Source organism: Vicugna pacos, chromosome 21 (genome assembly GCF_048564905.1).
Source record: "Vicugna pacos chromosome 21, VicPac4, whole genome shotgun sequence".
Classification (NCBI taxonomy): Eukaryota; Metazoa; Chordata; class Mammalia; order Artiodactyla; family Camelidae; genus Vicugna; species Vicugna pacos.
In genome coordinates, this window is record NC_133007.1 from 28,916,694 (window position 1) to 28,931,978 (window position 15,285).

The 15,285-nt window shown below is 45.0% G+C and overlaps 1 protein-coding gene and 1 long non-coding RNA gene across 3 annotated transcripts; both read left to right on the plus strand.

The window, feature by feature from the left end:
- The first annotated feature begins 16 nt into the window (after positions 1 to 16).
- Positions 17 to 9,638, plus strand: LOC102536561 (histone H2B type 2-F). Of its 2 annotated transcripts, XM_072946669.1 has the most exons (2): positions 17 to 483; positions 9,519 to 9,638. In XM_072946669.1, exons 1-2 carry the CDS (start codon positions 107 to 109, stop codon positions 9,520 to 9,522), a joined length of 381 nt encoding a protein of 126 aa, XP_072802770.1. In that variant the 5' UTR covers positions 17 to 106; the 3' UTR covers positions 9,523 to 9,638. The 2 variants fall into 2 exon arrangements, with proteins under 2 accessions (XP_072802770.1, XP_072802769.1); XM_072946668.1 differs by lacking the exon at positions 9,519 to 9,638 and having other exon boundaries at positions 19 to 5,270.
- A 364-nt stretch (positions 9,639 to 10,002) lies between these two features.
- Positions 10,003 to 14,525, plus strand: LOC140688125 (uncharacterized). The gene is made up of 3 exons (XR_012062881.1): positions 10,003 to 11,109; positions 12,257 to 12,400; positions 14,421 to 14,525. It is a non-coding gene; the product is annotated as an uncharacterized lncRNA (long non-coding RNA).
- Positions 14,526 to 15,285: the final 760 nt, after the last annotated feature.

Here is a 15,285-nt window from a genome sequence, read left to right on the forward strand (position 1 = left end):
TGTGCTAGTCTTCATTTGCATGCAGGCTCTATAAGTAGCGCGTAACCAAGCCGTTTGCCGCAGTCGGGATTGCTTCTGCTAGTGTGTTGCTTATCTTCGTGCAAAAATGCCGGATCCAGCGAAATCTGCTCCTGCTCCCAAGAAAGGCTCCAAAAAAGCTGTCACGAAAGTGCAGAAGAAGGACGGTAAGAAGCGCAAGCGCAGCCGCAAGGAGAGCTATTCCGTTTACGTGTACAAGGTGTTGAAGCAGGTGCACCCGGACACCGGCATCTCGTCCAAGGCCATGGGCATCATGAACTCGTTCGTCAACGACATCTTCGAGCGCATCGCGGGCGAAGCGTCCCGCCTGGCGCACTACAACAAGCGCTCGACCATCACGTCCCGGGAGATCCAGACGGCCGTGCGCCTGCTGCTGCCCGGCGAGCTGGCCAAGCACGCCGTGTCCGAGGGCACCAAGGCCGTCACTAAGTACACCAGTTCGAAGTAAGAGCGCGCAAGGGACGAAATAGAATATTTACTTAACCCCAAAGGCTCTTTTCAGAGCCACTTAAGTTATCAGAGAAAGTGGCTGTAAACACTTGGTAGAAGGTTGGTTTAGCTTTTGATTAGGTGGGGTGGGCCTATGGTTGTAAGTGGATTTGAATTTGGTTTTCGTTTGGGGCCGTGATAAATATTGCGGTGGCTGTTAAAATTTGGATCTTCCTACAGTCTGGTAGTGTCGCCTAGCAGTGCGACTCTTGCTGGTATAAATGAGTAACTAGTTCTCAATGTGGTTCCTACCTAGTCTGAGCCCTCAGTGGGAGCCTAGGTACAGATAGCAGGGAAAGTGACCCCCTTTTGCAGAAGTTTGGTTTTTTGTTTTTTGATGTGGGGGAGGATGACTAGCCTGTCCTACTATTTCATCTGTTTGTCCTTAAATGTTTCCAGAGTCTTAGGTTTTTATTACTATTAAGGTAGTAAACAAACCAGGATTTACAGCACAGAGCTCTTAGTTCCCTAGTCCCTGCCATTTATTAAAGTCTACATATATTCTTAACATATACCTCTACGTGTCTGTCACAAACTTTTCTCAGTGTAGCCAGGTGATGTATGTTGGCTTGTCTGTAAGTCTCAACTTAGCCTCCCCTAACTTCTTTCCAGTCCAGCAATCCTCAACTATATTTTACCCCTCAACTCTGTGGGACATTTGGCAATATCTGGAGACAATTTTAATTGTCATGTGGGAGGAGGAGCACTACTGGGTACCTGGTGGGTAGAGGCCACAGAGGCTGCATAGGACAGTCCTCACAGCCAAGAATTATCTGGTCCATAACGTCAGCTGTGGCGCCAAGGTTGAAAGACCCAGGGCCCAAAGACTTCCCTTACCTTCAGGGTTTTTGGGGGGGTTTTTTTGTTTGTTTTTGGGGTTTTTTTGGCCCTTCAGGATTTAATCTTTATTTAGGTCAAACCTTTCCTCAGTCCCTACCCAGCCAGTGTTGTTGCCCTTGGTGAAGCTGAGCAGTTCATAATTTACTGTGATTATTTAAATTCCACAGGAAAATTACCTCCTCCAGGGCAAGGACCTTGTCTTGGTTCTGTAACAAACTTTCCTGGTTGTGAGAATCACTCCGTGCTTGCGAAACATACTTCAGTTGCCTCTCCTAAAGCTTTCTGATAAGGTCGTATCTAGGGGAAGTGGGTTTTAGTGTTTTCAGGTGTATTTTTAAAAAATAGATTTGGGGGTCATATGTACAAAAGAGCACAGTTAACATGTATAAATTTCTGAAGCCTTAGTTAAAAGCTTGCATACCTCAAGACTAATCCTGACAAAGGCTGGATTTTTTTTTTTAATAGACTTTTTAGAGCAGTATCAAGTTCACAAAAGGCTGGATATTTTTACCAAATAAAATATACTCTTGAGGCAAAAGGAAAATCTTAGTTTCTAATTCACTTGACAGTCAAACTTGGAAATTAAGCCATTCTTTGTAAATATGGTGGAATTTACATGATTTTGTGCTTAAAATGAATTTTAATAATTTATAATGTAGGAGTTCAAATTAACATCCAATTAAAAGTTGTATAAAGTGGGCTGTATCTGATTTCTTTTTTTCACTGGGAAATTGAGATTCTCTGTGAGTCATCTTTCCCTGGAGGCTACCAGAGATGACTCAGCTGAGAACCTAAAATTTCCAGGTGAAAGAAGATAAACCATTATACAGTACAGTTTAGGATAGGGAAAAAAAAAAATCACCCTAAGAATGAGAAGGCCAGGGTGGTGTGTCCTGTAGCCAGTCAAACTGTCAGACAGTCTATTGTTCCCCTTAGCTGGGATCCTAAAGGCCAGGGACTCTTCTCCCTGAGGACTAGGGACCATGTTTCTCACCATCTTTCAGATTTATTAAAGCATTGTCAGTTGTCCCATTTATCCACTCACTAAAGGATTAAGCCTCAACTCCTTATCCTGAAACTAAGAGCCTTCTACCAACTGGACAAAATGTACCTTCTTCAATTACTCATTTCCCCCAGACCTCTAGCTAGCTAAAGCGGCCTTTAATGCATCTTAAAGGATTTCTCTTCCTTTGTGCTTTGGTTGTGTCAGTCTTCTGCACTGTACAGTTTGTCATTCTCTAGGCTCCTCAGAGCCTATCATCCTGCCAGTTCTTTAAACTCTTGCTCAGATCTCACCCTGTGAAGCCTTCCCATCCTATCTTTGTTCATGGGGGAGTCTTTTTCATTTTAACTCTTAAGGCTCTATTCTCTGCACAATGAATTTACAGTTAATAGTGTAGCTTTGTGAATTCTGTAGCCTTGTTCCTAAATTTCATTTTCATTGGCTTTACGTTTTCTTTTGTTTGTCTTCTAGAGGGTAGGGTCCAGCTTTTTATACTACTTGAGATCTTTCACAAAGGCTATCCCAGTGCCTGATACAAAATAGCTCTCAAAGTTTGTTGATGATTCCCCAGAGCATAGGACGCTAGAAAACTGGTGTGAGGATTTTTTTTCCCTCCGGTTTTTCCTAATTTTTTTCTTGCTCCTTTAACCTGGAATGCTTTTAATTGCTCTTAATAATTATTGGCCCAGTTACAATAACTGTTAGATATTCAAAAATCCTGAGAGGAGCAGATAAAGTACTGCACTTGACAGCTTCCCTTGAGCCAGTGAATGTTATATTTGTGACCAAAACAATGAGATTAGAGTAGAGCTTTTTCAGCCTAGTTTGAAGTACTGCTTTTCCAGTGTTGCAAACAAGGAAGTGGTTGGATTGGGGGGAGGGTGCATTCCAGAAGTGTGTGATACTAAGATAAGGAGCCTTAAATATCAGATCCAGGGAGTGCTGCAGCTGTAGAAATGGGCGTGGCCTGGGTCAGGTCAAATGTCATTGAGATTGTCTTTTTTTCCATCTTTTCAAGGACTGGTGAATGGACTATGATATGCATAGAAACCTATAAAAATGACAGTTTAATCTTCTGTCATGACTTTTAGACAAATATCTCATTTTTAAACTAGTGCCCTTCCTAAAATTGATCTAAAAGGCAAATTTACCGCATTCGGCATGTCTCCTTACTCAAGACTCCTAACAGGTAGAGTAACAAGCAGAAGAAGGGCAGACTGATGAACTTGTACCCGTATCCACCACAGGATCACTCCCCGCCAGGGAGCACGTGCTTGCTTTCCTGGGCTGCTTCACTCCTCTCCCTGCTGCACTGGGAACATGGAGTAAGAGGTACTTTGCTTATCTAAGCATCTTTGTCGGGGACTCTTCCTATCAATCCCAACCAAGATAGCAAATCTAAATCAATACTGTATACTAGGGTTGTTGGCAGAGAGTAATCACATCCGTTAAAGATCCACACTGTCCAATCGAAGTTTGCACAATGATGGAAATGTTCTGTATCTGTGCTGTCAGTACAGCAGCCACAAGCCACATGTGGTTACTGAGCACTTTAAATACAGCTAGTGTGACAAGAGCTGAATTTTTAACTTTAATTAATTTGAATTTAAATCACCACATGTAACTAGAGGTTACCATGCTAGACAGTGCAAGTCTAAAGGAGGGAAGTGGCCCCCGTAATGCCTGTATTTTATTAAACAGTCTGGCCCTTGAATTTAGGTGGACCCTGGAGGTGACTGCAAGCTCAGCTCATTAGTGGCCACAGTTGTAAGCTGCCATGCCAGACACGGGAGCTTTATTAGAGCAAGCTAACACGGCCTTAGGTATGTGGTATGTGACTGATGATTTGGTGGGTACACTCATTTCTATCTGAATCGCGAACAGTTTACATTCACGTGGGACAGGTAACATACAATACACAGCTTTGCCCCAGAGCTATCTTCAAAATTATTTTCCCTAGATTTAAAAGAATATGGATTCATTGTCTTCTATCCAATGTTGTCCAAATGTCTGACATAAATTTGACTCCTATATCTTTGTAAGAATTTTCTGAGTGTTTTTAGAATTTTCTCCTTAACTCTTGTGTTTTGGAATTTTATCACCATGTCTCTAGGTAAAGGTACTTTTAATTCATCTCTATATGAGCCGCATTTAATGAGACCTTGCTGTCTGCAGATATATATTCTGTGAAATAGTCTCCTTTCATTCGCTCAGGAGCCCCACGTATGACAGCTGGGCTGTGCACCGCACATCTGCAGGGGGACACTGTTCACAAAGATTATAATTGAAACGGTGCTCCTGAGGCTGTGCGGTGCACAAGCAGTGAGCTTTATTTGGTAGACCTATATTTTATTTTTTACATTATTTCTATTCTCTCCTCAAACTCCTAGTGGGTGAATTTTGGAACATCTGAATCTATCATCCATGTCATATAACTTTTTTCATATTTTCTATCTTTGTATCTTTTATTTGACATTGTGGGGGAATCTCTGGGCTTCATCTTTCAGCTCCCACATTTTTTCCAGCTATACTGATTCTATTCTGGACTTAGTCCTACTGTTGAATTTTTGCATTAGTAACCAAATTTAAAATTTCCAAGATGTTTATTCTTGTACTTTTTTTTTTATTGAAGTATAGTCAGTTCACAATGTGTCAATTTCTGGTGTTCAGCATAACAGTTCAGTCACACATACGCATACCTATATTCGTTTTCATGTTCTTTTTCATTATAGGTTATACAAGACACTGAACATAGTTCCCTGTTCTTACACTCTTCACCCTTATTCCATCAGCCATTTTTTTTGGTCAATTTTCTATCACTTCTAGGAATTTGGGGTGGAAGATCGGAAAAATGCAACATATGTTCAGTAAACTATATTGAATTAGTAGGTATTTCCACGGTACGTTAGAGATGAAAAAGTTCCATAGCCCTCAACAGGCGTTCCCTACTTCCAACATCAACTAACATTAAGTGTCAAGCAATAATCTAAGAATTTTATATGTATTTACTCATTTACCTTTCAAAAAACCATTATGAAGTAAGCATTACTATTACTCTCAATCTAAAGCTGAGAAAACTGAAGCATAGAAAGTTCAAAAACCTTGCCCTAGTGGCAGTGCTGACAAAGAGCAGGGCTGGGAGACGATCTGTCTTAAGAGCCTGCACCCTTTCCTAACACACTATACAGTGTCTTACTCGGAAGACTTTGAGAACACATCACCCTTCTGCACCACCAGGAAGGGTCAAATGCGTTTACTCGGACATCTCTGTGCTGCTGTGGGGCACTTGTATATGGTTGTATTTCTATCCGCCAACTCAGTCTAAAAGACTCAGGCCTGTAAATCCGTGTATGTAGAATAATTTCCTCCTGCCAGGAAGAATAGTCAGTTGTTTTACTCTTATAATCATTGGAACTTTAGTATTTCCCACTATAAATGATTTGCATATGCTAATCCAGAAAGGTTGGTTGTCCTCAAAGTCACAGCCAGACTCCAGATGATTGCTGTTTCACTGGAGAGCATGCCATTTCTTCCTCAAAATGAAAGTATCTTTTCAGAGAACACATGTGTGGGGAACTTCTCCAAAATGTGTAAACCAATTATCCTAGCCTTTCTTGGAGAGTTTCTGTCTCCATGAACTCACATACCATGTTCGGGACTCTCTCCCTTTACCACATGCTTCTCAATTTATTCTCTTCCATCCTAAGTCAAAGGGTTAAGGAATAACATGTGCTTAGTGTGATATGGAGATGAAAGGCCAAGGCAGAAAGATGAACTTCTTACCCTCTGGGGGGGTTTGACTCCATACTTAGAAACATACAAAGATATGAGGAATAAAGGACAGCAAACAATTCTTTGGCTCCAATTTCACTGCCAGTGTGCACTAACAAAGGTGTCTATACCTAAAAGAACTTGTGGAAGCCCAGATTTTCAACTTACTTGTGTTTTCTTTTTGACATCCTGCTTTCCATTGCCAACCTTAATGTACAGCTCGCTTAGGGTCTTTTAGTTTTTATACAGTTGTAACTATGACATTGGTGGTAATCACTTAAGATTCTAATACCATTTACAATAACTCACAAAAATGAAGGACCTAGGAATAAATCTAAAAAGATGAATAAGACTTCTAGAGAGAAAAGTGTGACGTTGTTGAGAGTGACAGCGTGTTCATGAATTAGAGAAGTCAACATTGTAATGATGTCAGAATCAGCACCACCACCACCACCCACGCCCCCAAAAGATCCACGGATTTAATGCAATCCTACTCCAAATCTAATAGTCTTCTCAGGAGGATCTGACATAATCGATCACTCTTTCTTGAGATGCTTTCTTTCCTGTTATTTCTTTAACCTTACTGGCTACTCCTTGTTAACATCCTTTACTACCAGCTCTGGGGCCTTGTTCTCCAGGATAGGATAGGCCTTGGACCCTTAAGGGTGGAGCTCCACAGTTCCTAAGTGAATTTCAGAACATCCCTTGAGGAGCCAGGAGGCTTCCTGCCCACTGGCCTGCTGGTTCTACCAGCCGGGGATTCCTTCCTGGCTATGATGGTGGTGGAACTGAGACAAGAGGGAAGGGGTAGGGCACAACCATTAAAAGAATGACACAGCAGCTACCACCAAGGTGACGGGAGATTCAACCCCCAGTAGACCTTGAGGCCCAAGATGGCAGAAAATTTGACTTCCAGTAGACCCTGAGCTTCATTATATGCTCATTATAATATATTAGCATGCTAAATGACACTCCTGCAGGTGCCATAAAGTTTCCAAGGCTGATCATAAAAGGTCAACAAGTGGGTGATGGCTCAATTCCTGGGAATCCCAGCCCCTTCCCCAAAGGGGTAGTTGGAATAATCCTCCCACTTGTTAGCATATGAAATCACTGAGCCAATGACAACTATCAAGCCTGCACCTCGTGGTCACTCTCATGCTTTCTGAGCCGGCCTGCAGTCTATGGAGCGTGCATCGACTTTTGCTTTAACCACCCCCACACCTTGGTGCCAATCTCGTTTTCCTAGAGGACCCCATGCTCTGAGGCCGCTCGCCTCTAGATGGCCTGCATCCTGCTGTCACCTGAAATAAAACGCACAACCTGTAAGCTGAGAGTTATGTTTCATTCAGCGGACTTTCTGAGGACTCGAACCCAGGAGGCAGCCTCTCAGATCACTTTAAGAGACTCTTCCACCTAGGGAAGAGAGGAGCCAGGATATATGGGAGTTTTTGCAGCCAAGACCAGGTACTCAGAATATCAAAAGATTACTGTTAATTAAAGAAACCCAGACATCTCAAGTTAAGGAATTTAGTGCTTTTTCTATGTTTGGGAAGGTGCAAAAGTCTGGGCTTGTTGAAATCATTCCTTTGACAACCACCTAGCTATCTAGGGCCAGTGTCCTGTTCTTCCACATCCTAAGTTCCCCCAGGGGCACCGTTGTGGGTGGCAGCAGAGGCCCAGCTGCCTGCTTGTCTGCATCTTGAGTTCCCTCCGATCACTGTGGAGGGAGGCAGGAGCGGCTGGTGACTTGATGGCCATAGCACCCTTTGCTGATACGGCTGGCAGTATTTTTCATCCACGCTGCCTATGGAACATGCATCTCCTAGGCCTCTTGCTCTCTCACCTTTGGAGATGGCCTGCACTCTGTTTATCTACTTTTACTTTAAACTAAATACCCCCCACCCCTCACCCCCCAAACACGCACGCACGCACGCACACACACCTCGTCGCCTCCCTGGCCTTCTGAGACAGCCTGCACTCTATGGAGTACGTATCTCTCTGAATAAATCTACTTTTACTCAGCTGTGGCTTGCTCTTGGATTCTTTCCTGCATGAAGCCAAGGACCTTCACTTGGCAGGGCTCGTCCCAGGGACTCGCCCGAGACCTGGGACAAGACCATCCTTGTGCCCCATTTTTCTTGTATCAGAACCAGCAGGGAAGTCATCTGCTTGACTAGAGGGCCGTCTGGCAGTCTCCACCTGCTCCCTCTCTGCTGCCGCCTCCTGCTGCCTTTTTCTTGACTCTCGTGGGGACAGCTAGTGCCGGTTGAAACATCAGGACCCTGTGGACTCCTCCCTAGTGCAGATTCTTTCCTTGTCCCCTGTTTCTCTGATGTAGGAAATAGGCTTCATCCAGCCTCCTTGACCTTCCCTGAGTTCCAAAGGGCAGTTTTAAACAGTAGCTAATCAGGGAAGGGAGGGGAGGCAGAGACCAGGGAGGAACAGTCAGGAAACTAGAGCAGGGGGGAGGGCACAGCTCAGAGGTAGAGTGCCTGCTTAGCGAGATTCCTGGAACTCCGCCCTGTTACCTCACCACCAACCAATCCGGAGGTCACACACCCTGCAGCAATCGCTGCAAATTTTGCCTGTAAATGCTTTTCTCCAAAACCATCTGATTCCTGGTTTTTGGAGCATAAGCCGCCTGTCCGCCTTGCTTGGCCCTGCAATAAACATTTCTCTGCTCCAAACTCCAACGTCTCAGTTTGTTTCGCCTCACGGTGCGTGGGGCACAGGAACTTTTCGGTAACACCCGCTTCCTTTGGTGGTCCCCCAGTGCGGGTCTCCCTGGAGGCCGCAGCCTTGGGCAAAGTCCCTTCGGCTTCACGCCTCCCAGCAGCCCCTGCGCCATAAAGCTGCCCAGGCTGCAGGTGCACTGGGCCGCCAGCGGGTGGCGCCGTCACCCGGTCCACAGGCAGGATCTGGCTCCTAGCCGCTCCCCTTCCCTCCACGCCCGCTGGCCTACAAATTGGTAAAAAGCTCCGCGGTTCCGGGAGGCCGCCGACCAACCCCAAAGCTTTGGCTTCACGAGATGCTTGCTTCCTGCAGCTGCCTGCGGGGCCCACTCGGGAGTCGGATTCTCACTTGGCGACCCCCAGCAATTACGTCGGGATTTAGGGGAAGCAGCCCTAGAGTTGGGCGCTCTTTTGGGTACCGGGGTGAATCAGACACGCATGACTCCTTGCTCTCCTCTACCCGCCGGTCGCCGCTGCCGCCTACGTGACCAGAGCTAATTTCTTGCCGCTGCCAGCTCTGGGGAAGCAAATGCTTCTCACAGGGTTTTGGGGGGAAGTTGCAGAAAGCGTGCGGCTGCTGGCCTCCACGATGCTGTGACCCCACGCACCGGCGGGGGCGGTGACTAGGGTCGCAATGTGCACAGGTGACCACAAGGTGGCGCCAGCGGCCTTCTGCGAGATACGCTCGGAGCACAACGCCTCCGCCCAGTCGGGTTCGAGAGCTACCACCTTGGTCTGTCCATCCAGGAGCCAAATTCCACCAGGTAAGTGTGGAGCTATAAGTAAGTGTATTAATGACAGTTGTTAAATAGCTGTTTACAATAGAATCTACTATCACAACTCAGGAATAGGAATGATTCATGAGCGACAGCAAGCAGATTTGAAACCAAGTAAAAATATGAATATGAATTTACAATATCTAGTACTTTTTTTTCTTGGTAAAAGTTAATGAAACAATTTCTTCTAAATTGATCAAGAAACTGTAAAACACCAACTTACGTTCAATACATTCCTTTTACATGAAGATGTAATGTTGATCTGTTAGAAGTGAAAGAACTTTCCACTCCTTTTTGAAATCATGCAGAATATTTAACTGAGGAACAGTCTGAGTCGTGGGTGAATGAGATCAGCTCTTTCCTTTTACTGAGGATGGTGAAAATGCAGGAAGACTGCTCTTTGAAGTCAGTGGATATTTCCCAGCATGCTTTTTACATATGTTAAATACTCTCTGTGATAACATTTATGCTATATGCACAGTGTTGCCAGCTTCTTGCCTTAGTTTACTTTAGAATTTTACATCCTCACTGGGGTTGGGTGGAGCTATGCAACTATTCTGACCAATGAGTTGAAGTAGAGTGCTGTGTGTCATTTCTCCGTGAGCATTTAATTCCTGGTTTGAGATGCTCCCGATCTCTCACTCTGGCACAGCAGCTGGCCGCCTTCAGCCCCATCAGTTGACCCTAGTCCAATATGAATGAATAACAAAACGTTGTTGATTTAAGGTGCTGGGATTTTGAAGTTGTTCAATCCTTAACATACTCTGGCCTATTCTTATACAGCCCAAGCTGCAGATGTGTATTTCAGGTACAGAGCTGTGGATAAGTTTGTTGCTCTAGGTGAGATAAGGTGTGGTTAAATACAAATTGTCATAAAATTTGCCCTACTTCTCTACAATATACTAGGATTGGCCAACATGGGCCAACGTATCCCTTGCTAATACCTGGCTTTGCCCCTAACACCCGTAAGTAAAAGATAAAGACACAAAAACTTGCCTCTGGTTTACAGTTCCTTTGTCTCTTTGGTACACTCAGATTTTTTTTTTTATCCCCAGGGCAATGTATCATGATTTGGGATAGGTGAGAGATATGCCTTTCTTTTGTAAATTGGGAGACGGGTAAGTAGGGAAAAGGAGGTAGAAAAGGTGAACCAGCTTCAAACAGAGCAGGCATGTTTGTAGTCAGTGCAACATAACGAAAAAGTGTGTATGGAAGCTGGGCGCTGGGAGCTGACTCCCTTAAACTAAATCGCCAGTGTACCCGTCAGAACATCGTTATGTATCCCTGTGGGTTCATATCCTCCTACAGGACACCCGTGTTGGTGAGCGAAGCAATCCACATGTATGACATGAGCGAGTGGCAGTGACACCAGAATAAACGGTTGTATGATCCATGTTTCACCAGTATTGAGTAAAATCCTGTTGACGCATTCCTTGATTTCAGCAAATAAAATTAGCAGGTTTGTATTTTGCTTCTAACTAGTGAAATTCCAAAGCCTGACCTTAAAATGGAAGCCTTCATAATTCCTAAAGGTATAATGAGAAATAAATGAAGATGGTCCCTCTCCTTTACAGCTGGAGGGAGAGAGGACACTTTGCATCATAGACCAGCTCACAAAATCCAATTTGATAAAGTATTAAACCAAGAACATTCACAGGAATACCAAGCTTATTCTCCTGTGCAAAACGGAGCCTGCTGCATATTTTTTAATGTTACCAACTTGTTTGTTAAAATAAATGTGTCCCTAGAAGTGTTTTTTGAACAAACGAGCCTTGTAAGACTCCAGAGATTTTACAGACTGTTGCACTGGCATGCAAGAGGCTCAGGCTGGGCTTCCTGGAAGCAGAGGCTGAGACAGGGCTTGGGGTGCAAGACAATTACTAGGCAGGAACCGTCGTGAAAGGAAGAGTGAGGACGTGGGACTGGGCGGAGGGGGAGCTCAGACTGAGGTGAACGCCTGACAGCCTCGCCCGACCCGCTGGGGTGCTCTGGAGCAGCACTGCTCAGACAATAGCCTGCTTTATTCCTGCAGGACGTGCAGGGGGCTCCAGGAAGGGTGTGACCTTAGGGGCGGCGGGGCAGCCCCCTGAAAGGCAAGGCGGTAACTACAGCGGGGGCTGCCTGCAGCACACTCCCTGCCGCTGGCCGTCGAGCCCTTTCCTGACGGGGGTTTGGGCACACCTCCATGTCCCCATCGTCCACCCCATGCCATCTGGATCCACCGGGGGAGGAGTGCTAGCTCTTACTAGAGAAGAGTGGACCACTTTTGCAGGCTCAAAAGGTTTAGAAGCATTGGGGGTCAAAATTTGGGGGGAATCTGCCAAGATGCCTCATTTGTTAGGTTCCCAGGTCTCCCAAATCGGCCTTGGCCTCAGGCTTTCTTTGAAGTTTGCGCCCCTGGACTTTGGCCTGGCCTTAGTGCTTGGCTTTCCTTGGCATTCCACTTCACAGGAGATGAGAGCTCCTTCCATGCGGGCAGCCAAAGAAGTTCTCTGGTTTTCAATTGCTTGTTTCCCTTAGCTGCTCATTGTCTCTCTGTAGAGCATCAGTGGTGCTTTACTGGAGTCACTGAATTCCATTATCCTCCCGTCCACTGTTTCCTCCAGAGACCTCACATACCTGGTCCATGGCAATTGCTGGTGCATTCCCTTCCACCAGGACAATTCCCAGCTTACCACTGGGGACAGTTTTAACAACTGAACTGCCACTTTGTGCCAAGGGCTCTCTGTGCCTCATTGCCCGCTGCCTGGGTGAGTTTTCCATCTCTAAAACCTTATCCTACTACCTGCTTTCTCAGACCACTCACTATAAGAAGCATTGCATATTGGGCTCTCAGGGAGCAGAGCTGAGATGGAGATTAGGGTGCAGGATTTGTATAAAGGATCAACATCTATCAAGGAATAGAATGGGAAAGGGATGGGAAAGGGATTGGAAAGGGAAGGAAGCCGGATTGCGCAGTTGAATTGCAATGCAGACCCAACAAAACCTTAGCCAACACAGTAAGTCGGGTTCTCTGGAATGAGTCAGAGTCCCATGCTGGCTGAGGTGCTGTGTATCCGTGCCTTGCTTGGGTACCACGTGCCGGCTGCCCCGGGCTGGGCGCTTGGGCGGGGCTGCCCTCTGCAGCTGAGGTGGGGCCTGGCCCTGCCACACGTGGTCACTGTGGCCTGTCTGCTGGCCGGGTCCCTGCAGCTGGCAGCAAGTCAAAAGCTTGGGAGTGGGGCTTAGGCAGTAAGTCTCTACATCTCCAGTAGAAAATAACCTTTAAAGAAAAACATGAAATTGCAGTCTGTTGTCAATAGGCAACTTGTTGCCTTGGAAATAATGCCAAAAATGACATTTGACTTCTCAACATAGATCTTCGTAAGCTCTGTGAGTCAGATTAGGATTAGGTCAGCTGTATTCTCTTTTTTGGGCATGATGGAAAAATAAAAGCCAGTGACTGTCAGATTATTTAACAAATAATTTAAGAGAATATTGTTTCAGTTAAATTAACAGGAAGACTCTGGGCCCGTGGTTTGTCACACCGACCCTGTGTCTGCTGTGGAAGAAGCCCCACTCCCTGTAATTTTTTACTTTTTAAAGACAAAGCTTCTCTTATCTCTTGGAAAATTAATATTATTATTCTATAATTAGGCTTTACTTAAGTAAATAGTGGCACACGCAGCCATAATTTTAAAAAGTAGAGGCTCTTTATTTTTACCTCTTGATGTGTTATTTGAAAAATGCGAGGTGTAACGGTGTATATATTATGCTACCATTTGTGTACAAAGAGAGAAAGAAGGAAGGATGTCTCTATTTTCCTATAAAAGCACAAAAGTCTCTGGATGACAGAAAACAACCAATGGTAACTATCTTTTGGAAAGGGCATCAGAAGGTGCAGCAGACTGTGTGTCCTCCCCGCCCCAAGTCACATGGTGTAATCGAATCCCCAAAGTGGTGATTTTAGGAGGTGGAGGACTTTGGGAGGTGGCGGGATCATGAGGGTGGAGCCCTCTTGAGTGGAATTCTCTTAAAAAAAAAGAGACCTCAGGTCGCTCTCTCACCCGCTCCCCACGTGAGGACAGAGGGTGAAGGTAGCCGTGTATGAACCAGGAATTGGGCTTCCACCAGACACCAGATCTGCAGGCACCTTGATCTGGGACTTCCCCGCCGCCAGAATTATGAGAAATAAATTTCTTTTAACATCAAATAGTCTATTTTTAATAACTTATTTTTATTTTTGAATATATGGCCAAATCCAAAATGTACAAAAAAAAAACACAGTTAAAAATCTCCTTCCCTCACTGACTCCTAGCTCCCTGTCTTAGTCTGCTTGGGTGAATGCGGCATCTGTGCATGGCCACGGGGAAGCAGCGGCGGCAGCCAAGGCTGTCAGATGATACCAGGGCTCCCCTGCTGCCGCATGGAAACTAGAATTTAAAATTCTTTTGAACTGCATAATTGCCAAGGATTCTTTCAAGATCCAGAGAGAGGAAGGGAGGAAGCTCCACGAGGATGATTCTGTACTTCCTGCTAGTCCTATGTTAAGGGCTTGAACTGGTTTGCCTTAATTTGGAGAAATAAGAGATGTGACCGTATCTGCACCCCAAACAGTGAAGAGCAGTTCACACCAATCCTGTGTAACAGTCACCTGCTCTTAGCTGTTGTACGTGTGAACATGAAGTAATCCACCTGTGATCAAAAGGCCAAACCTTATCACAGGGAGGCGGTCATGAAAGTGCTAAGTGATTATGAAAACTGAAACATAATTCATTATATTCCCTTCAGATTCTGGTCAGGATTTAGAACTTTTAAAATCTACTGTCAGTGCACCTTCAACCAGAGATCACCAGGAAGACACCCGTGGTTGAACAAGTTGGGTTTATTGCTCTGCAGTGGGGGGCGCACACACCACGGAAGACTGTGGGGTTCTCAGCAAGAGCCGGTTTGCCTTCTGCTGGTCTGCATGTCTGTCCCTTCTGGTAAGACCCCTACTGTCCCGAGGAGCCTCAGCCTCCACTGTCCTCCCAGGCACTTAGAGAGTCAGCAAGAGACCAGGTAACTCAGCCTGAGCTGCTATTTGCTGTTCTGCTTTTTGGTTCTTTTTCTGAGGAAGTGTTTTGGAGAAACATTTGTGGAAGCATATAGATAAAGACCTACTCTTTGATTTCTCTCTGCATGTCAGGACACTTTTAGCGGGGAGCAGTTCTAGGTTTACGTAAATAACTCATGGGGGAGTAACTTAGGTTGAAAAGATACTGGAAGTAAATGCAGAGTAAGAAGAGAATGTAGTTCTATAGCACTGGGATCTTCTCAGAGGCTTCCTGCTTCTGGCTTTTCGAAGGCTGCCCTTCGGTCCTACACGCTCTCCCGTATTCCTCCCATGGGTTCTCTTTTTTTGTTTAAGGAGCCAGAGTTCGCTTCTGTTGCTCACAACTTGGAAGATTCTTAACTGACCCACATGAAGAGTGAAACACTAAACAGTAACTAGTTACGATTTCACTCCCCAAGACCTATTTAATCCCATTCTGACAAGATAGATGTTGTACCAAAATGGAATTTTTACCTTAAAAATATAATGCAAAAAATATAAGTTATATATAAAATACATAATTAGTGTATATGTAATGTTTTATATATCATATATAAACAT